General features: G+C 38.0%; 1 protein-coding gene across 3 annotated transcripts; it reads right to left on the reverse strand.

Moving 5' to 3' along the window:
- Positions 1-1,904: 1,904 nt before the first annotated feature.
- Positions 1,905-23,560, reverse strand: LOC113226291 (presenilin homolog). 3 transcript variants are annotated; one of them, XM_026458862.1, is made up of 10 exons: positions 23,396-23,560; positions 21,557-21,777; positions 20,288-20,497; positions 19,643-19,863; positions 19,061-19,159; positions 16,424-16,513; positions 13,649-13,834; positions 9,500-9,612; positions 4,928-5,093; positions 1,905-3,045 (listed from the first exon to the last, which is right to left on the reverse strand). In XM_026458862.1, the coding sequence occupies exons 1-9, from the start codon at positions 23,543-23,545 to the stop codon at positions 4,938-4,940; spliced, it is 1,446 nt and encodes a 481-aa protein (XP_026314647.1). In that variant the 5' UTR covers positions 23,546-23,560; the 3' UTR covers positions 1,905-3,045; positions 4,928-4,937. The 3 variants fall into 3 exon arrangements, with proteins under 3 accessions (XP_026314647.1, XP_026314648.1, XP_026314646.1); XM_026458863.1 differs by lacking the exon at positions 1,905-3,045 and having other exon boundaries at positions 3,478-5,093; positions 16,463-16,513; XM_026458861.1 differs by lacking the exon at positions 1,905-3,045 and having other exon boundaries at positions 3,478-5,093.
- Positions 23,561-23,813: the final 253 nt, after the last annotated feature.

Consider the following 23,813-nt stretch of genomic DNA (forward strand, 5'->3'; position numbering starts at 1 on the left):
ATCTCTGTGTCTCTCTACAATCCGGCATGGTAACTCCACTTATGCTATTCTTCCATGAGAGTGCGATATGTGACTATACGTTTAAGCACTCTTTCGTAAACTCTTTTTTTATGTGATACCAGGCTCCTGAGAATAATGCGTAAGAATTCGAATAGTCTTTGTAAATAGACATTTATACAAATTTTACGTTTTTGGTTTCCATGCCTGATTTTCAAAAGGAAAGGAAAGGGGTTACCTTTTTGTATAAATTTCAAAATGCAGGCTACGGATCTACCCATCGGCATCGTCAACCGCTGGGTATACTATTTTTAATAGGTATAAGTTTAGGGTTGGTATGAGAGTGGCGGGGGTCTAACTATAGTGGCTTTATACCGAAGGTGTTAATTTCGCAGTCAAGTTTATTCTGGATAAGGGCGTCCAATAAAACAAAGAATTTTGTTAAAAAATGTTTATATTTTCATTTACTTACTAACAAAATAATGATCAAGTAAGATACATCACTTTAAGGGCAAACTTTTACTTATTTAGGCAGGCACGACATGTTGAGCACATAGTCACTATTAGAAAGGAAATTGGAACGTCAAGTAAATACATGCATATAACTATACTTTTCTATTAAAAAGCATGTTTGTTTACTAGAAATAGTTTCACAATGCTTTATTCAATATTGAACTGTATTTTACGAAAGCCAAAACTTACAATTGATACTGCAAAGTAGAGGTGGGTGATAAATAACGTCACGATGACAAAATCACGATGATCCGCCGTCAAACAGTAGCACCGTGACTCGTTCCGAAGGAACGACGTTCCAAAGTCACATAGGTGTTCCTCCGTTCCAGTAGCTATCCCCGTCACTCGCATCACGACATACTTATTTGATACAATGCGCGATCTCCGTTCTGTGGTGACTGAGCGCGCCACTCGTAGTTCTCTTCAAATCGGGCCATTTCGGCGATGGGAGTGAATGAGATATTTCTTAATAATGACTTTCTTTGCTCACTCACAAGGGTCGTAGGTGCTTATTACTACTAGAAAGGGCGGATGAAAAAAATCTGCAGCGGTTACTATACTATAAACTTATTTATGAACAAAGTAAAATATTTTTGTATATTTGTTTTATTATAGGGAAGAGTTGGTATTTTAAATTTATGTATAATCTACTTTATGTATTTTAATAGATATATAATTACATAACACTTTATTGCTATTTTTAACAACCCAAAGATTTATTAAATATTAAATAAGTAACAAACAAAATTACATTAAATACAAAATCAACTTTTTGAATGGAATCGAAACTTATTCTTATTACAAAAGGAGTAAAAACTTAAATCATTCTATAAAAAACGGCTATAAGTATTAGAAAGAAGCCGTTGGCTAAAACCGTATATCGTGATGTAAGTTATAGGCGTGACAAGGTCACGGAAGTAACAGTCGTGACAAAATCACTGTGATTTTTTTTGGAACCGGAACGACAGTCACGGCGATAGAAATGTAACGCTATTCCCCATGTCTACTGCAAAGTGGGGACCGTCAGGATGGCTGATGACGTCTGGCACTGAGTGTAAATTTAAGAATTTCTACCTATTTGCTACCTTTTCTAAATAATTGCTACCTTTGATATATTCTGATAAATTTAATAAATAATTGATCAGCCATTCTGATATTAGGATGGCTGGTCGCCACTTTGTTCAGCATGAAGAGAGCAGATTTTCCAGAACTATGTATTACCAATAATTGCTACCTATTTGCTACTTTCACGAACTAAAGGTGTACGCTTTTTATCTACATAAACTGCCTCTGTGGCCGAACGGTTACCATGCCGGACTGCCACGCGGAGGTCCCAGGTTCGATTCCCGGGTCGGGAGAAATATTTGTATGGACTACATTATTTCTCTCGCGAGTTTGGGTGTAATTTGTGGTTGTCTATGCGTGTGTCCATGGCACCCGCGACACAAGGTTTCCCTAGTGCGGGACTATGTTGAGTGTGTGCGTTATTATATATATAATATTTTACATTAGTTAAAAAAATCCGATTGAAAAAGTGCAAAGTGCCTAATAAAATTAAAAAACAAATGTTTTTAGTGCTTTATTGCCATAATATAACGGGCAGGGTTCAATTATTACTTCTAGGCGAACTAGTCTAGTGTGGTTGCTGATGTATAAAACCGAGAGGGTAGGTAACCGGAAAATCTGCTTCCCTCATTCTGAACAAAGTGGCGACTAAACATTCTGATGTCAGAATGGCTGGTCAATTATTATTTTTTAAATTTCTCAGTATAATATACATCAAAAGTAGCAATTATTTAGGAAAGGTAGCAAATCTTGAATATACGCTCAGTGCCAGACGCCACAGGCGACCAGCCATCCGTGACGGTCACCGCAAAGTGTATTTTAACACGCAAGTCGTAAGAAAAATAACGCTCAATACAATTATTATAAACAAGCTTTATCTTACAAAAATAATTTTTAAATAAATATTGGTGGCAACTCATTGTGTACACTTCAAAACCAACAAAACTATGTTTCTCTATTTTGGTGGACGCGCACTTACCCGTGGCGTAAAAGGCAGCTTTGAAACAGCATAATATATTTCTTTTTATTTATGTCGATTTTCGAATACTTTCTACCATCCAACTATACATTAGAAAATGAGAATTATGAAAAATGCAGTGCTGACAGATGCACCGCCACACTCTTATTATTAAGGCTTGTCACATCACTGGTCCGTGTCCACCTTTAATGACAGGACAGCACGCACAATGCGCACACGCATAATTTTAAAAGATCCGATCAAACTAAATATTAAAGTGTGTACAATGTAGCGCCACGGCCAACTAGTTAATTACTGTGTACGAGCAAATACTAGTATTTTGGTTTCTACTAAGCTTTATTGCATTATAAATTCAATTCACAATTTCGTACTATTTATATAGCCTAGTGTCTACAATAATTTGTAAGGTTTCTCTCGAACATATTTTCATTTCCGTTCACAATGTATATTCGACATTAGCCTACCATGCCATGCAGTACTCTTTGGCGTAGCTGGAAGGCAAAAGAGAAAAAGGTTATGTTGTCTTTAAAAAGGTATTACTATCTTACACTGAGCATCGTATAATAATCACACGAACTTTGCATTAACAATTCCATGTATTAAGGGTGTGTTTCTCTAATACTTAATGCATTATATGTATGTACTGAACGCTGATAAAAACTAAAGAAGCCAAATAACCTTTGGCATATCTATTATTAGACCATTAGCCTAAATCGTTACACATTTGTGGAACAGGTTCCTGGTTTATATTTATTTAAACTTGCTTGTTATTTGTATGTAACTGCTTAAGTGGTTCCAACTGAAAACCAGCATTACATCAGGCGAGCTGTGACATATCGACTGTGAACTCGCAACCAGTGCTATCTCAATTTTGATAACTTTACACGATGAAGAAAAAAACTGTTTGCGTCATTTATATGGCATCTGGTTTATTAAATAAAAATACGTGGTGAATGTGTAATAAAAATACGTGAACCGATTTTTAGGATTCTTTTTTTTGTTGAAAAGAGGGTACCCTAGGAGTTTGAAGAAAATATTCCACATCTAAGGATGTAAAACGAGGGGATGTATGATTTTTGAGGTCGGTTTTTTAGTACTCAATACTGAGATTATTTTCTGTATCTAATAAATAATAAAATTTAAAAAATCATTATGACTAAATTTCGATTAATTGATTCGTCGCGTCGTGACAGTGGGTCAGGCTAGGCGGAAAACTGGTAAAATCATTTTTTTCGACAGGTTTATCATCGAGAATAAATGTAAGCAAGCGCGAGCAGTTTTTCACCTACCAGAATTGATAGAGGGTATTTAAGGACAAAGCAGCATACCACACTAAACTGCTTAGTGTATCATCGTGTGAAGCTAGTCCGCGCCTTAGTCCCACGGTGCAATGTGGCTCAAGGTTTTTTAGATATCTGTAATGCCGTGACAGCACTACATGACATGACGTGTGGAACTGGCTTTAGGCATGGTTGTGATGATATATTAAGAGAACTTATTTGCACTTTGCTCGGTGAGTCGTTCGTCAACTCCGCTGTTATTAATTGTCAAGTCATAACAAACAGTTCATTACACGAATGTCAATTTAATTTCTTTTGTCGTCGATTGACAATTTTTTTATCTAGTGGAGCAACAAGTTACAAAAATTTACCATCAACAGATCAAAGCCATCCCTTTCTTCTCCGCGCATCTATACAGGGTTATTTGTGACGTAAACAACTTTTGTTCCGTGACTTTTAATAATTGATCTGATTTTACTTTCACACAAAAATAAGAATATTTAAATTGAGCACCTAAAACCATGCTTTCCCAGCAGGAGGTGAAGAGTCCTAGGGGAGAGAGAAAGGAGGAAGAGAGGTAGGAGCCTCGGAAGCAATTGGGAGGCGTTGATACTGTCCAGGGGGTGATAGCGCATTTGAAAAAAAAACCTCATCTATATAGACTACACTACAGACGTATTTCTTTTCCTAGTGATTTTTTGTGTTAAAAAATACGTATTTTAAATTTTTTTTTTGGTGTTGGGGGGCGTTGAAATATGTTTATCTTGCCTAAGTGGGCGCTAAGCCAAAAAGTACGAGAACCTATGCTTTAAACATCTTGCATAATTGAACTTCCTACCTTACTACCAAATACAGACCTAAAAAGTGTCAGATAACATGTACAACAAAAACTGAAAAAGTAAAAAGACATGGAACAAAAGTTGTTGTTTATGATGTTAGTAATATATTATAGTCCTGTGAGGTTGTTAGTATTTTGCAAATAACCCTGTAAAAGACACGGTTTAGCTTGAACGGTCATACTATAACCAACACCACCTTAGCAGCTTCAATACATATCTATAACACAGTTAACATTTAATAATTGTCTAAGTACCTATAGTTAACTATATGAAAACTTGTTCGGCGGCGAGCGCCTCCGCGAACGGCTTCACCACGCCGCGCGTTGCGAAGTAGAAGATGAGGCCGAAGGTTATCGAGATGGGTAAGGCTGGTAGTGCTTTCTTCAGAATAGCTAGTAGGAGAAGGGTTAGGCACAATCCCTGTGGAAAAAAAAACGAGAATGTAATCACAAATGGAGAAATTGAAAATTAAACACATCTAATAGCGGTTAGTTTACACTTTTAAGTAACTATTAAGTTTATTAAATGACGAAGTAATTACCTAAGTGTTACTTATTTTTTTATGATGCCAAGTGAGGGGACGAACAAGTCGTGCGCCTGGTGGTACGCGACACGCCTGTCCATAGCACTTAAGTGCCACTCAGAGCTTTAAATCACAAAGGTCTAAGGGGCACTGCTATTGCGCCCGTCATCTGAGACTTAAGTTGACAAGTCCCATGTGCCTGTAATTTCACCAGCATTCTTACCCTTCAAACCCGAAACGCAGTAATGATCTCTTACTGCTTGGCGGCAAAAATAGGTAACGGGCAAATTCTTTCACAACGAGCTCTACAAACTTAATTTATTCGAGTAAACAATGACTTAACAGCTGTGAAGTAATCATCGATTTAGTGGATAATGTACGTACATTAGAATCAACCCTACTTTTTGACGAAGTAGCCGACCCTCCTGCGCATTCCTTGTTAGGTGTGGCTTTATTAAATAGTATTTTTGTTGTATGAGTGCACTCACAACTTCACTAAAATACGTGTAAACTTTAGACTATTTAAAATTAAGTCAAGAGACAAGTTAATTAATTACTTTCCCATTTAATAGGCGTAAAAATTGTGCTTCTGCAGAATGCAATTGGTATAACAAATAATTTATTTTGTTTACTTCCGCATTTATGATATGATATATAATTATGGCGTGTGTTGCCGTCGCTATTTCCGATTTCCATAGCACAAGTACTTTAGTTACTTAATTTGGGATCAGAGCTACGTATGATAAGATGTTGTGTAAAATTTATTATTTGTTAAGAGTCAATACTACCTCAGCTCGAATTCTAATTTTTCTCGTACTAATACGGTTCATTTTGCTTGGGTCGAGCGGCTGGGACTCTGGCTTTATTTCAGACTTAATTTTTTACAAACGAAATCACAGCCATTTGAAAAATGTTTATCGCATACTACGTGTTCTATTTAGTTCAGTTGATTAAAAAAAAAAATCATTGGTATATGTAAAGTACCCATTGAACACAGCGGTTTTCTTTTAAAATTATTTCAAGACAAGATTGTGTTTTTTTTATATAGTGAACATTTTTAGGAATCGTGTTTTCACACGCGCCGTACCCGCACCGTATACTAATCGTGTATATCATTGACTTACAATTATATGGACGTCGGGTCCGCGCTAAAAAGTGTCCGCACTTGTAAGGCGCTAAAATCGTATACAGAGCGCGACACTCCGCTTTAGTCTTCATTTGTTCTACTGACAGCGCGATACTGCGATGACATTACAATTTAAATTTCGAATAGATTGACTTGGGACATTTTTTTCGTGGTTTTTGTATTAGACCCGTCGTCCATTTATTTGTAAGTCAATGATTTTACTATATATTTTTTCCAAAGTGATTGTTCAACAATTTCACTGTATACGGAATCAACCAAAACCCTTTGAGGTTGTATCGACTCTTATTATTTTTATATTTATATTATAATATTAATTAATTTCTTGCAGAATGTTTAGTTTCATTTATTAGCGAATGTTTTCTACATTGCGAAAAAAAGTTTGCCTTTATTTATTTATTAAGTTTATAGTTAAACAATTCGTTTTTAATAATAGAAAAGACAATTTTGACGACCTCAGTGGCCAAACGGTTTACACTGTGGGCGCTGAATTTGATTCCCGGTAGGACCAATTTTCAAAATGGACTTTTCTAAATTGGTTTTCGCCTGGATGTGCTGGGTAGTACCCTGGAGTGTATTCCGTAGCTCTGGCACTCATAGTAAAGGGAATTCCCTAGTAGGGTAATTGGAGTAATAATTGTCTAGCACATTTTTAATATTTAGACAATATTTTTTTCATTACGTATTCGCGTCAAATTTGACCTTGGTGGTCTAACGGTTTACATTGTGGGCGCTAGATGCGGAGTTCCGGGTTCGATTCCCGTTAGGACCAATTTGGGAAATTAACTTTTCTAAATTGGTTCTAGTCTGGACATGTCCCAGAAATTCGTCCACAGTGTGGTCGGCGTCTGACGCCTCACTGCGCTTAAGTAACGCGCATCGACGCCCGTTTCCATATTTGCATAACACAAATTTGTACCTTAACAATGGGAAAATAGAGATGCATATAATATAGGCGAAAACCATGACGCTTCGACTCTGCGCCAGTGTGAGTTAAGCCGTAAAGGAAGCTTATTATAATATTGAAATATAATGTTTTATTGGCAGCTTTGTGACTATTCATTCACTCAGTTCGTACTATAACATTAAAGTAATATTGAATATATGATTAAATTCGGAAAACAGTTTCATTACCTAAATATTTTCTAGTTAAATAAAAATACGCGATGTTTATTTCGTAAAATTATGATATGACCTTGGCGACACTAATAGTTGACACTAGACTATGGTTCCGAATTCACAACGTGATAATCAAGACTCAGCTTGTTTTATTTATTTTTCTTCATGAAAATGCGGAACAATAATTGAAAACAACGTAATTTTAATAGACTTCATTATTATATACTTTTCTTTTTTTGGCAGTTAAAATTCTCTGAATGTAAATATTATTAAGTACTTTAACATTATACTACGATAGGACGATTGGGAACATCAAAAAAGAAAGAGATGGCATTATACAGTTCATAGAGCGTTATTTCTTTCCTATTTTTAGTAAGAAATAGACAATATTGGGAAATCATTCGTTCTTTCAGTCACTTTAGCAATAATACATTACTTGGTTGATAGGTTTGTCATGTCATCACTTATTTCAATGTAAGCTTACTATTATAAGCTTACGTTGAAGTAAGATTGTTTTTTGAAAGGCTATGGTAGGCAAGTGGTGTCGTTGTCTAGCATATATTATTATATTATACAGGCAGTACAGTTCGGTGTGCGTTCGGAAACGGACGCGCTCCACTACGCAGTGAGAATTATTATTATAATTCGAGTTTCGCGCGGTATATTAGACCGCTGCGCTTAAGTGGCAATGGGTTCCCAACAACTCATAGTCAATGAGCTTTAGGCGTTTATCCAACACGCCATCGATACTATGGACGAGGTCAGCATTGTGATCTGCAGATCTGCAAATCCAACTTCAACGAGGATGAGATTTGCAGTGGCAAGATGCTGCTGTTCCAGAGGCTTGGCAAAGCTGAGAAGATGCCATCTCGCCGGAGGGATGGTGGCGTGAAGAGTCTCCAGGATATTATCACACTCTTGAAGGAGACTGAGCCGGACGACATGCCTACATTCGTGGCGAAGGAGCTGCACAAGCTGCCTCCAGTCACGTTCGACCACGTCGATGTCACCAGGCTGCCGAAGCATGTTACTTTCCTGAAGTCAGACCTGGTCAAGTTGCAGTTTAAATTGGAGGCTTCCGATAACACCATAAGTGAGCTGCGTGCCCAAGTTGCGTTATTAAGCAACGCTGCTTCGCTATGTAGGTCACCAGAAGCATCTAGTATAAACACGCGACGTGGAGCGCAAAATGCATCCATCAGCAGTGTCGAGTCGGCACAAATGGTTGCGTCACCGATCGCTGCTGCCGTCACGCGTGATGCGCCGCGCCCTGCTGCCCGCGCCTCCGCGCCGGCGGAAATATCACGCGTGTACATGTCACCCCATGCACGTGCATACGCCGCTGTAGCTGCTTGTACCAGCCCACCCGCCACTTCGAAACTCAAGCGGCAGCAATCGGCTAAGAGCAAAAACAATCCCCGTGAGCCTGTCTCTGAAATTGCAAAACCACAGAGGCAGAAGGACCAGTGCGATGAGGACGGCTTCACAAAGGTGGTGAAGAGGAAGAGGAAGCCCACCAGCCGTAACCAGTGTGGCACAGCACCGATAAGACCGAACTTCCTGCTGCGTCCGGCCATACCGACGACGCTGCTGTACCTGTCACGACTGCATTACTCCACGAAGTCTGAGGAGATAGTGGAGTACATCAGACATAAAGCCAAATACACCCTGAGGGTCGAGCGATTGGAGCCCCGCCGCAACATAAATTTTAATTCGTTTGTGGTGAGAGTGCCGACCGAACATCTATCGAACTTCATGAAGGAAGAATTATGGCCGAAGGGTGTCGTCATGTATCGGCGATTCCACGGCCGGTTACTTGACACCAGATTGCGCCACACGTCACCGACAAGTGCAATTCGTGTAGATTAGCTATAAGTAGTGTTTTGTTATATTGTATGTATGTTTTTCGTTAAGGTATATATTATATGAGTGTTTTATTGTATTATTATGTATATTAGTCTATAAGGTATGTATTTATGGGTCTTTGCAACCTGAATACAAATAAATAAATAACAAAAAACAAATAGAATAGGTACTCACTATAAGTATAGCCACGAAGCAGGCGAGAGTGGTGTTCCAGTCGCCGTACGAGCTCGCCTTGCCCACCAGCACGCTGTAGAATATGAAATCGCCCAGACCCAACTTTACACCTTCTGTAAAAACGCAAACGCAAGTTTATATTACGACTATATAGAAACGGATGCACCGTACACATACACTAGAATGCAGCTGAATTATATAGGATATAATTGATGTAAGTGAAAATTTTGACCAAGATGAATTATTACGTCACGAATTTTGAAAATTAAAAGCTTTGTAAGTAAATTATACGGGGTTATTTATAAAATACTAACAACCTCGGTGGACTACACTACTAACAACATCTTTCGTTCTTGACTTTTTACAAAACATAAACCAAAAATAAACTTTCAGTTTTTGTTGTACTATCTTGACACTTTTTAGATCTGTATTTGGTAAGTTTATTATAATAGTAAGTTCAAATGTGCAAGCGTCTTCCTTGACTACCCCCAGTCCCGCTTCTGCGTTTTGCGTCAGACTGATATTTACGCTAGCGCTTGCTTTTTGTACCGCACGAAGTTTAGAGCAATCCTTTTAAATATTTTTATTCTCGTACTATAGTAAAATCCGATGAATTGTTAATAGCACAATCTTTTGCCATGAACAGCGTGCGGTTAGGTATTTAATGTGGTGTTAGTGTTTGTCTGTCAATGTAGTGTAGTTGTATGCAGCAAATACCAACCGCCTGCTGTGCATGAATTTATGGTAAGATAATAACTACTCTATCAGAATTTAACAGAGAGACCTCAAGGGTCGTCTTACGATCTATCAAGTGTAGCCCTACAACCTAACGGTGTGTAGCCTAACCTAACCATAAATATATATAAATGGAGAGATATATAGTATAAGTAAGGAAGTCTGTCACCAGGAGACCTAAGGTGACAAACGGAAGTTGGGAAGGAAATTAGGATGTACACGTCGTGCGATGTGTACAGGAATGGTTTTCTCACTGCCGGTCAAACAGACTCACAAGACCGATCTACTGATGGCTAAAGGTGTCTTGGCCACAGTGAGAGGAGTAGCAGGTAGCACGTCACTAAGCAAGGAGATGAGTTAAAATCAGATGGTATTGGTTAACTAACTTTATTTACAATATTTACTGACTATTTATACAATATTTGTTTATACTACATTATGATAAGTTTCCTTAGTGTGCATTGGGTGTTATTGATGACTAGGTTGATTTTTGTTAATTGGCATAGTACGTGACTATGCTGCACTTGTTGCATAAGAATGTTCTGTTGATGAGGCTAGTTTTTGTAGCATTTTATTCGAGGTCGCTATGTTGCAGTTTCTTCGTTGGTTATATCATGTTCAACCTTGAACAGCCATCTTCCGGGTAATTTTAAAATTTTATTCTATTTTTATTTATTAATAAAACCAACGGCATTACACAAGGTATTTTAATAGTATATAGGCTAAGAGTAAGGCTAATGACAGGTTTCCTTCGTGAAATATCATTAAATCACAAACACATAATCTCGCTTGTTGTTTATTGATAAAATAATAATCCTAGTCATCACATCAGCCGGAAGACGTTCGGAAGACTGCTGAACATAGGCCTCCCTTAAAGATTTCCAGACCAGCCGATCGGACACAACGTGCATCCATCGTTACCCGCCGCCCTTACCAGGTCAACTGTCCATCTAGTAGGGGGCCGTCCCACTGAACGCCTTCCGGTTCATGGTCTCCATTCAAGAACCTTTCTGCCCCACCGGCCGTCAGTTCTACGAGCTATGTGCCCTGCCCACTGCCACATCAACTTGCTAATCCTTCGAGCTATTTCGGTGACTTCCGTTCTTCTACGGATCTCCTCATTTTTGATTCGACCACGTAGAGAAATGCCGAGCATTGCTCGCTCCATATCTCGTTGAGTGACTTTAAGCTTTTTTATGAGGTCCATAGTAAGTGACCATGTCTCAAAGCCGTAAGTCATCGCTGGCAACACGCACTGCTTGAAGACTTTTGTCTTCAAGGATTGCGGTATTGCGGACGAGAAGACGTCCCGGAGCTTCCCGAAAGCTGCCCAACCGAGTCGGATTCGACGATTGACCTCTTTCCCGAAGTTGGCCATGGCTAATTGGACGGTTTGTCCGAGGTAGACACACTCTCGTCAACAACTTCGAGAGTAGAGTTATACATAAGTTTCGTCTTGTCCATGTTCATTTTTAGGCTCAACTCACACAGGCAGTGTCGAAGCGTCGCGTCGCGTTCTGTTTCTTAACTACAACGCTCGGCGACGAGACGCGTCGTCGCGCGACGACGCTCGCTTAGTGCGCCCGGATCACAGTGTCAAGTAACGCGCGTCGACTGCATGCATGCGTGGACGCGTTGCGAGTGGCGTTTCTGAACAAACACTTCAACATGTCCGGGATATCCTCAGTATAGTGTCGGGTTAGCTTGGTTCTAGAATTTTTAGAAACAGCAACAGGCTGAGTAATCGAGGCATATAGCTGGCTATAAAACCTCTTGATCTCTCCCAGTACTTCTGGCTTGGACGTTACAACATTGCCATCCTCCATCTTCAGCTTTGTAAGCTGACTTTGCCCAATAGACGTGTTGCGAACACTTTGAAGCCCTTGTTCCGCTCTATGGTATCTTTAATTTTAGGACATTTTAGTTTGCGTGAGTATGGTGGTCGCGCTTCAAAATTATTTTATTTAAATTAAAAAACACAGTATAACAGATGTCCATAAATTCGAACCACTAGCAGAAATGACATTTTTTAAAAGAAAAATGTTCACACTGGATTATTTTAATACTTTTTATAAAAAAACTGCTGAACGCTTAAACACGATGAAAAAGTGCCATTTTTGACGACCTTACTCATGTATGGCTATTTATCTTCAATTATAGAGTAAAGAGAGGAGTTTCTTTCATCCTGAAATCCGGAATTCGAAAAAAGTAATTAATTAATATTTGGTCGTTTCAACAACTCCATGTTGCTCCTTGTAGCTGTATCTATACATGTATCCATGTATGTGGAACATCTTTTTCCGATAATTGATTATATGTATTAAATTCCTCTTTTATAAAAAATCCTGTCTTTAATACAGCTCTATATGTTCTATTCAAAAAGACCGAAACAAGTGAAAATCTGAAGCGGGTAAGTCGGGAATAAGGTGGATGAGATTACACAACCTCAGCCTAACAGCCAACCATTATTAAAAATGGGAGTAAATTAATTTGCTACTCCGCGAACCCAGTGGAAGTTAAATCGTGCAAAATAGCTGCGCTTGTGTTGGTTTTTTTTTTCATGATTGTAATTTTCCAATCGTCCATAAAATTTATAAAATAAACAACACAAGCGCAACAGTCACAGATACCACCACAAAGATTCTTCGACCGAGTGTCGAACAATGAACAACCCCTGAGGATGCCTCGTAGAGAGGCAAAACACGTTGAAAATAGTAATTTTTGCCGCCGTTACTTGAAAGGGCACTTATGACAAAAACTCAAAATCGAAATGTTTAAAGAGATCAAATAAAAAAATATATTCTTTTCTCTTGTAAAACTTCATACCTTATCCGTATGTGGAAATAATAAAAATAGATCTGTCAGAGCGGCTTACTTTTACCGATCACGATCACAACAAATTTTTTGAAAAACAATTGAAGATAGTTTTATTTCGAAAGTGCCAAAGTCCATCACAGGTTATATATGTGGGTTAAGTATACGAAAGGAGTTTACATTACAACGCCCTTCGCGTTCAATATAATAACGCTTTTAGGATGCTGTTGGGATTATCAATTTGGTACAGTGCATCAGGCATGTTCGCAGAGGCGCAAATGGGCAGCTTCCAATCGATAATGCGGAAGAAAATAGTACCGCTTAGGACCCGTGTCAGAAGTAGCCACAACAGCATCCTAAAAATGATTACAGCCAGATTTGATTGTCCGATTCTAAAGTACTGGGTTGGGCAAAACAAATCTGTTTTTAAATATATTAAATAAATATCGTGTTTATGTTGTGTCGTTGTGTTCTGTATACTAACCGATTCCAAGTGAAAACGTTAGTAACAAATTACATGGATCTACGCCTGAAATGAATAATTCTATTGTATATAGAAATTTATTAAGCGAATTTTTAAGAGCCACGTGGGCGACGTACTTTCTTCGTCGAAAACCTGCTGCAGTTGCTGCGGCGGCGGCGGGCGGTCGACGCGCGTGGTGTACTGCGCGGGGGCCGTGCCGACGACGCGCAGGCGCCGCGGCGAGTCCCGCGCACGCGCCACCCACGCCGCGTCGAAGCCTCCGTCGCCGCTCGGCGACGCCACCGGCGGCTCTTCGCGCGATTCTGTGCACCACACTTTTATTGCAACACGCACTGTGGTACGGCAACCGCATTGGGCAAACCGGTCGACTTTGGCTTCCCATTTACGATGTCTTACTTTCTCAAACTCGTATCGTATAAAGAGTGATTGTTCAGGAGATGGCAAAACTTTCTATTTATTTTAAATTTCTTATCAAGGGTGTTAATTTGGATGCTTTGCTCAAAGAATAGGTAAAAGCCTGTGTATGAATACGAAGGAAATGTGATGTGAAATCGGCCTGCAAAATTTGTATACACAATCCATTTTTTGCATTTCAGTAACTTTGTGCTTTAAAATAGGAGTTTGAAAAAGCAAGGCAACGTTATACTATTCTACTATACTTGGATAGCTAAGATACAAGTAAACAATTTCACCTAGGTTCATTACCTTAATTAAAGTTATGTTTGCGATAGTCCAGCACATATACGTAAATTAAAGGTTATTTAATAAGATTAATCTGTTTAGGTAGATTTTAAACAGAATAAATTTATTTTTACTTAGAGAAGACCAGTGGTGAGTACTGGGACTTATAAATTGAATGCTACGCTTGCCTCATTTCGCACCCCCCATGGAAGAAGTGCATAAGTGGAGTTACGTCAAACATGTTACTAAAATGTACCTTGTGGAGCAATAAACGTTTTCGACGTAACTCCACTTATGACATTGTTCCATGAGAGTTGCGATTTATTTTTGACTTAAAATTAATAGAGATTCGTTAAGCTGTTCTAGTAAGAAATGTTCTTCTTTTTTTATATCGAAATCAGTACGCATTTGACCTCCATCCCACCTGATGGAAAGTGACGATGAAGTTGACGATGTAGCATGTATACCTGAATAATGCCTATTCTCGTCTTGAATAGGTCCAAGTTATAGCGTTCGGGAATAAATCCGCAGACAGTGAATTCCACTCCTTAGCCACTCGCCATATGAAAGTGAAATCAAAACGCTTCGCGCGAACCCTGGGAATATCTACACATAGGTAGGTCGAATCCCAGCCCACCTCTAATCCCCCGATGATGGAAAAGGGAAAGCGGAATTAAGTCTTGCAATTGATATATCCTGTAGAATACTGATAAGCAAGCAACTTTACGGCGGTGTTCAAGGTTCTGCAGCTTTTGCCTCACTAAATCCGAGTCATCTATAAGTCTTTTGCCGCGTTTTCCACCTGAATCCAAAGTGGCCAGTTGGTATTTAGCCGAACCATCTCATTAGTGGCAGCAGTAATCCATACACGATCTTCTAAATCCGTCTCTTACTTGTACCTGGCCTAATGACGAGTATACCGACGACACACTTATATAAATACTGCAATGCCAAAAGTACAATATGAAAAATATTCAAACTACTTACGTTTTCAGATGCATATGAAATTCAAGATACACACGTCAATGGCTGTGTTAACAGCTAGTTAGATAAAACGCTGAAAACAATTTGCACTCCAACATTGTCAATGCCGATTATCATATACAATAAAGCTTTAGCAAAATTATAAATATAAAGAAAAAAAATCAAAAATTTAACAAAAAGTAACGGGCTTCACACAATCAGCAGGAGCACGTTTTTATACAAAATGTACAGAGTGCAGTGAATTTTTGCTAATTGTGTGTAGCTCGTAAGAAAATAGACCCAAACTATGAGAAAAATTAATCAAATTCAGTACTTAAACTTGTACAAATTATTAAATGAAAACTGTTAAAATGGTTATGTACAAGTGATTAAATAAAACAATAAGCTTTCCAAGGGGGATAAGTGAAAGGTCCCATAGTAAGGGTATATCCATTTTCGTCACACATCATTCGCATTAAAGTTTTAAATCAGTGTTTTACATACACGAAAATCATTTGATGTCAAAAAGCTAAATGTGACGAACTTGAACAACTTAAGGCGCTACGCAGACGATGTTCTGTTCTGTAAGGTGGAGCAGTAAAATCCCGCACCACGTGCAGAGTTCAGTAATAACAGGAAGTCGGTATCAAAGCAATTTATCGATCAAATCAATATTTATCAAGATATTGCAAAAGACGTGCCATACAATATGGCGGTTAAAGTGAGTGTCGAAGGTGGTGAAAAATTGCGTTTTCAAAAACATGATCTCCAATAAGCCCGCACAGATTTTTTTATGATACCAAGTGATGACGGGACATACAAGCCGTGTGCCTGGTGGCAAGCGACACGCCTTCCATAACAGTTGCAGTGCCACTCAGAGCTTTCAAACGCAAACATCTGAGGGGCACTGCCACTACCCCCGTCACCCTGTGCCATAATTGACAAGTCTCATGTATCCGTTAAGTCACCTACACTCGTACCCTTCCAAACCGAAACGTAGTAATGCTCATTATTGCTTGGCGGCAGGTGAGATGGCAGTACTTCCCTGGACGAACTCTTTCACAAGGAGGTCTAATGCTGCTAATTTTAATTTCTAAATATGCGAAATCTCGGTCTCCAAATATTGTATACTATCATATGTTTGAACTCAATACTCGATTGGTACAGGATTTGACAGCGTAGTGCATTAAAAAAATGTCGTCGGTGTAGCGCGTAAGGTAAGTTACGGCATGCGGGAGGGGACGGACCGTGCGGGTTGAGGGGGCGCAGCTCGCGTGACCGCTCACCTTCGCCCGCGCCCGCCGTCGTCGTCGCTGCCAGGCAGTACATCACCGTTGCTGCAACGTGCACACTCTTAATTTTACTATGTCATAGTCTCATAAATATGAAATAATTACAATACGAAAAAGGTTTTATTCATTTAAATATGTTACTGGCTTGATAGTTAAGGGTTTCCATTTATAAAAAACATTCGTTCCAAATTCAAATTTAAGACTTAGCAAGATATGTTTTTATATAAAAAAATCGACCTCAAAAGTTCGTGGAATTACATCTATTTGCTAAATTTATTGAAATTGGTTACTGGAAAGTGTGCGAAATCGGATTCATCCCCTAGTTTGCCACCCTTAGAAGTGGAAAGTTTTCTTCAAGTTTAAATGGGACTAATACTGAGGTACCCTTTTTCCAACAAAAAAAGAATCATCAAAATTAGTTCACAAATGCCGTTATCGCGTAATATACACACAAACAATACAGTCAAATTGAGAATCCATCCTCCTCATTCTTAACTTCATTAACGGCGGGAATTGTTGAAAGCTTACATGAACTCTACATCACTTTTAGACAATTTTTGATGAGCTATATCGTTTAATTGATGATTTTAAATTATTGTATCATTACTAAGCGGACTCTAAAATGGTTGACAAGTTGAATAGCGCTGCCCGCTTTAAGAAAATATTTTCAATGTTATGTGCCTCAAGGCTTGCAATGTGAGTTATTCGACAGTTCAGAAATTCAGAGGGCTTGGAAACGATATCAAGGTCCGGCTTTATTAATAAAAGGACAGAGACTGGAAGGAAACCATGCACCGAAAAGCGTTCGTCCAGTGGGGACGACCGCTTCCTGGTAAACTGAGCATTGAGAAATCGCAGTTTCGTGCGTGAACGTCAAGAAAGAAAAACCTTGGGGAAGTGAGAGGTGTACAGATTAGTCTATGGACGGTTAGGAGACTTCTTACTGCCGATATATACGCTGTCACGGCCCAGCTCGTGACCCTAAACTAAATTACTCCGTGAGCATAAAGTTGTTAGACACAGCTTCTCTAGAAAACATGTTACATAGACTCAAGAGGGCTGGTGGTATTGTTTTCCGATGGAGCTAGGATTTCTCTATGTGGGGAAAACCTATATGGGCAAGTGCTACTAAGTCTAGGTGAACGCCTTGCAGACGTGTGTTTTTATGAAATCGTCCCCTATGGTGGAAGGTCCGTTATGTGTTGAGTAGTGATTAATTTGATGAACCTTACGAAGTCAAGTCTCCATCGAAAATGGCACATTGAATGCACACCGGTACACGACGGAGATCCTAATTCCTCACTCACAACCTGTTTTGACTGTTCTTGGAAAAGATTCCATTTTTGTGGATGACAACACTCGCGCCCAAAGTTTTGTGGATGTGGATGCATATATGCAAGAGATTGGGATCCCTCATTTGGATTGGCCAGCTCGAAGTCCCGACCTCAATCCGATAAGAGCATGTATGAGATATAGTAAGATCGGTGCAGACGGCACCTCAAAACATCAGGGAGCTAAAGAATGTCATCGCCGCGCGCCGTGGAGTGGGAACATATACCACAAGAGGTCATAAAGAATATTCTCGAAAGCATGCCCGGAAGAACACAAGCTGTGACTTTGACAAGAGGAGACCACAATCATTACTAAATTGTTACATAGCTTCCTTTACACTATTAAAAAAAAACCAAAATGTTTTAGTTTTTTTTTACTTGACGATTAGTATTCCATTGACGGTTTAAACTTAATTTCTCAATGACTTAATCGAAATTTATTTTTAAAAATTGCCGAAACTACCTTCCGTATATTCATTCATAATACTAGTTACTCAAATAATCTGGAGGTGACAATGAAATAGCTTATTTTCTTAGGTGCCCTTTTTTTTGCAAAATAATGCATTTAATTAGCCACATAGCCATTTTATAAGCGGTTTGCTATTTTAAGCCTATTCAGATACTTATAAGCGATATTCGCTACTGCTGTGAGTAGCGAAAGCGAAAGTTCCGCGACTAAGGCGAAACCAAACTACCACGCCATACCGCTCAAGTAGGAGGCGTCTTTTAGCCTCCTTTGTAAAATTAGTATTGCTGAACTGCGCGATACTCCGCACACTCCGCAAGTTAGTTAGCAACGATTAGTTGACATATTGAAAGGACTCATTTGCGATTAAGACGTCGAAACAGTTAAATTGTTTGAAATTACACGTTATGCACATAGTGTGGACTAATTCACTGAATGACGGCACAGAAGAGGCTGGATATGGGCTAAAATCAAAAAAGTTTCGATATCCGCTTAGGTTTGAACAGTGGGAATACCGCTTACTCACTCGGATTTCGCTACCCACAGCGGTAGCAAATATCGCGTTATCTAAACAGGCCTTTATTAGACACTTCGACATACTTTAGACAGATAGGCATTTCTTTAGGCAGTTCGCCACTTTTAGACTGTATGGTTTGTGCAATGTACTATATGTAGTAGAAAGTCTGTCCAATTTTGAGTTCCTGTCAGTCTGCTGGTCATAGCGGCTGGTCGCGACATAGACAGTTCGCAGCTTTAGGCGGTTCGCTACTTTGAAATAACGTATTATATACGTACATGAATAAATTAAGGCTGGGAATATGGGTTCATTTCTTTCTTGCGCTGTTTCTACTAATATCCTTAATGGTCCTTTTGGTGTTAGCACTGCCACCAAATCTGAAATTAAAAAAGATATATATTTTCTTTTATCACTGCAGCAGGATTCCACCACCAGCTCCAGAGAATTGTAATTTGTGGTTTATTATTACGTACTTGAAACATTTACATATACGCACAATAATCAAGTCAGTATGGCATTGAATAGGAATTGTTATTAGCAGGCCGCGAGTGCATGTCTCCTAGTGGCTATACTAAAACACCATTTCATAATTTTAATTATCCTTATGGATTTTATTGCGAATAATGTGATTCTTTTTAGTTATACATAACATTTACTTATTCATTATAAACGAGATTATACATTTATTGGTTTCATTCAGTAATTTTTTGGACTTTTAAATCGTATTTTTTCAATTCCACAAATTTGAATTGCGGCAGTATTTGGTTTGTTTAGCGAAACGTGTTGATCAGGTACTCAGTTGACACACAAGTAATAACCTTTGACTGACTGTGCCTGCACTCACTTAAGGTCCAACTTACCCCAAATAGAAATAACAGCAAGCACTGCCCAAGTTGTCCACTCCGGCAAGTATTTGATAAACACGAGCGCCATAAGTGCCGCAATGAAGATCAAGTATGCCTGCTGCAACCGCAGAGGCCCTTTCCAGTGGATCACTATCATGCCCACCACTCCAAAATTCCACATTACGAATGCTAGTGTTATATAATCCATTGGAATGTTGCACGCCCTCAGTGCTTCCCTGTAAAATGTTTGCTGGATGTATATTCTTATATTATTTTAATGGACTTTTATAGCAGATATTTATTATGGTTATAAAATTTGTTCATAATTTTGATTTAATTTATTTTCAGAAATCCGTTGCATAATTGAATGTAGCAGCGAACTAAATTGGTTATAAATGCATGTTTTTCAACATAGTGCTTTAAATCTCAGAGGCATTTAATGTCAAGAGCAATGACATATTTGAGACTTTCCTTACTTTCAGGATCTAAACTTCCTCATCTTTACTTTATTTTACACACTTTCCCATAGAAATAAAATTTCTTTTACCTATAATTCACATGAACAGCAATAATGGTTACTAACAAAGACAAAAACAGACTGAAACAGAAGTCTCACCACAAAGGTTACCATGTAAGTGTAAAATGTTAAATATTACTCACTCGATATACAAATAAGAGAACAAGAACAACAGCATAAGAGATGATAAAATGAGCCATCCATGTATAATCTTGTAGCATCTTTTTTTATACAATACAATGAGTAGCACAGTCATCAGTGCCATCACACTGAGCAGTATCATGGAGTTGGCCAGAGCATTCCATACTTTGGTCACTGCTGATGGGCTCTCTTCATGGAATGGTGTGTACGCTCTAAAAGAAATTGGTTTAGAACATTTATTACGTTGTGTTTTTACCATATACACAAAAACCATCTACTGAAGTCACAGAAACAAACTTTTTGATACATGTAACATCTGCCGCCGTTAGTTGAAAGCTTCTGAAAAAACTCATAATGACAAAATATATCGAGTTCTTAGGTTTTTGTTACACATAGGAAATGATGAGGTTGACAGTCAACCGTGACCATGGGACCTGTGAAGGGCCCGAAACGTCGGTTTGTTTGAAAAAACAAATATACGCGATTTAACTCCGAAAAAATAGTTTCATTTACTATGACAAAATATGTTCAATGAAAGAAGTTTTAACTTCTTAATTAAAATAGTGACAAATCGGTCTTTTTTACTGATCATGGCAGTATAAATAACAATTTTATTTTAAATCTCACATGCGCCCTCTCAACTAACAATGGCAGATATATACTAAATAAATGCAAAGTAGGTGCAAAGTAGTGCATAGTTTAAATAGATAAATTAATTTGATATGTCAAACATGAGTGTTACACAGTCAATCATTGTAACACGGACTGTGATCATCATTAAAACTGGCATTCCATTGTTTTGACTAGGTAATAGCTTTTCTATTGCTGTACTTCCTTTTTCAAAATTGTTATTGACACATATAAATGAGGAGCGTCGGCATAAAAACCGATAAGACATTTTGACTTGTTTTTCTTTTTCTAATGCCAAACTGTAGTTTTTGTATGTTACTATGAATAATTTATTCAACCTGAACAGAAACCCCTTCATTTTCTTCCAAAATATGTTTCAAATAAACGAAACTGAACACAATCCATTCCACTAGGCAGAGTTAGAATTGAAATTTATCAGATTTATCAGTGTTTGCTCTGAAGCTCCTCAATTGTGACATAGTTATTGTAACACACTCCATCATTAAAACTGACAATACACTATTGTGACTAGATAGTAAAAAGCTTATTACCACATTTATTACTATACGCTATCTTTTTAAAAATTGTTATTGACAATTTACAGATCTAAGACAAGTTATTCTTATTAAAATATAACTTACAAATAAACATCTTTAATTGAGTAGAATTGAACTGAGGATAAAGTTGCGACAACAACAATCATACACAGTGTGACGGGCACAAAGAGCTTGATGACATGGCGTGCCCCATACTTCAACTCAAGCTCTTCAAGCTGTACTTCAGGTGGTGGAATGCTGGGGCCACCACCACCTTCACGACTTCCAGATGCTGTTGGTCCACTGGTCTCTGCTTGCTCCACACTCTGCAATGTTAATTACATTTATGGGTTAGTTCTTGCTCGTCACGTTTAGTTGAAGAAAAGATCTTCAAATTAAATGTGTCCTGAATACTAAATACAAAGTTTATTATTTTCTCCAAAGCCTCTGGTTTCCTTAACTGGAAATCTGGCAAACCTCCATTCCAAGTCTACCTCAAAAATATTTGGTACATGGTGTAACGGGCTGGTGTCCGCACCTCGACGTCAAGGCGCCTATTTTACGTGTGGTGAAAAATAATAACAACATCCAGATTCATGTCCGGTATTCCAAAATTGAGCAACACCTGTTATATTAAAACAGTAACAGCATGACCTACTAACAAGTGGACATCGGGTTCGCGCTAAAAAGTGTTCGCACCTATAGGGCGTTAAAATCGCATATAAAGCGTCAATCGCGCAACATTCTGTTTGTCCGATTGACAGCGCAATTGTCAATAATGCAGTACCATATAGTAATAACTTGTAAAAATTACTGCAGTAAAGTGTAAAAACTGGATTCTGTATCATATTTTCACTAAACAAATATATAGTGTTATTATAGTTATTATTTAAAAGTGTTACTTTGTACAGTTGTATAGTATTTAATTTATATATAAATAAATCGTAAATATAAATTACAAAAGCAAACAAAATAATCAAATAGCTAACTGTCCTTTTCTACACATTGCATGCGCAAAAGATGGAAAGAGACCTACTACGTCAATTTCAAGAAGCTTATATAAACTTCTTGGTCATTTTCAATTATTTCAACCATAAGTGATTGAAATATTTGGAACAAAGAAACTATAGAGTCATTTTGATTTTAATCTTATTTTCAAGAATGACTTTTTATTAAACATTAGCAATAACTAACAAAACATTGTTGTACTCGTTTCACGACTAGGGATTACCAAATTTACAATGTACATTTGCCCGAAAGAACGTTAGCTCTAATTTTCATAATGTCAAATGTACTTTTTTAGGAATATTACAAAAGCTAATTATGGCTTTGTGAAAAGCATCACAATTACTTGAAAACGTAACTGTTTTATTATAAATCGGTTTTCGGAATCACAGATATTTGAGTTTACGTTTAATTAGAATATCGGTACATTTCTTATAGTACACGCTTATTTTCACATTCGTAATATTTGTATGTATGTATCTGCCCAACTCTTTATTATTTCTTGAAGTGAATTTGTACAAAATTTGACATAATAATATACATGAAAATTAATTGATATTTACAATAAGTGTTCTAGTAATTTTCAGTCGAAGCTAAATATGGAGCATATTTTTAAGCTTCCAATGTAAGCTAAGTATAGTGTTTTTGGGCCCTTTAAATTGTTGCAACCTAAATTAGGCAGTACTACATGACGTTACAATTTAAATTAAATGTTTTAGTTTTTTTATATTTCGTTTCGTCATTTCTTTCGTGGTTTTTGTATTAGACCCGACGTCCATTTGTTGGTAGGTCAATGAGTAACAGGCATTGTTTGGTAATCCGTTACGGAGATAGCAAAATAACAATGCTGCTGACTCAGTGGTACAGAGTGGGTATGTAAAAAAGTCATGAGTATGTATGACTCAAAAAAATTAATATAGCCGAGGACTAGCTACTCACGCCGTAAGTGCGTTGGCTTTCGGATTTAGTTTTCCTTTTTCTTGCTATCCGTTCAGCAATCTCCCTATCAGGTCGCGCTTCGGCGATGTGCCCGTCCATTAGTGCCGTGTACTCTGTCGCCTCCTCTCTATCGCTGCTGGACTCACTCATTCATCAATCCTCTGTACTTCTAACATTTTCATAAACACAAGGTTATTATATAATAAAATAACGTATTGCTTTATTTATCGCGAAATCTGATGTTCATTGATATCTAAAACACAAATGCTAAGCCCGAAAGACTGAATTTTTGAATTAAAAAATAATAATTACTCTGCAAAAAGTCTAAGCTAGAAGACGACACCTTGCGTCTTTTTTTGTTACGCACACACTCTTTATTTTCTGTCTCTTACTGACACACGTCATGTACTAATTAAAT

Source organism: Hyposmocoma kahamanoa, unplaced genomic scaffold (assembly GCF_003589595.1).
Source record: "Hyposmocoma kahamanoa isolate Upper Pololo Valley unplaced genomic scaffold, ASM358959v1 187, whole genome shotgun sequence".
Taxonomy (NCBI): domain Eukaryota; kingdom Metazoa; phylum Arthropoda; class Insecta; order Lepidoptera; family Cosmopterigidae; genus Hyposmocoma; species Hyposmocoma kahamanoa.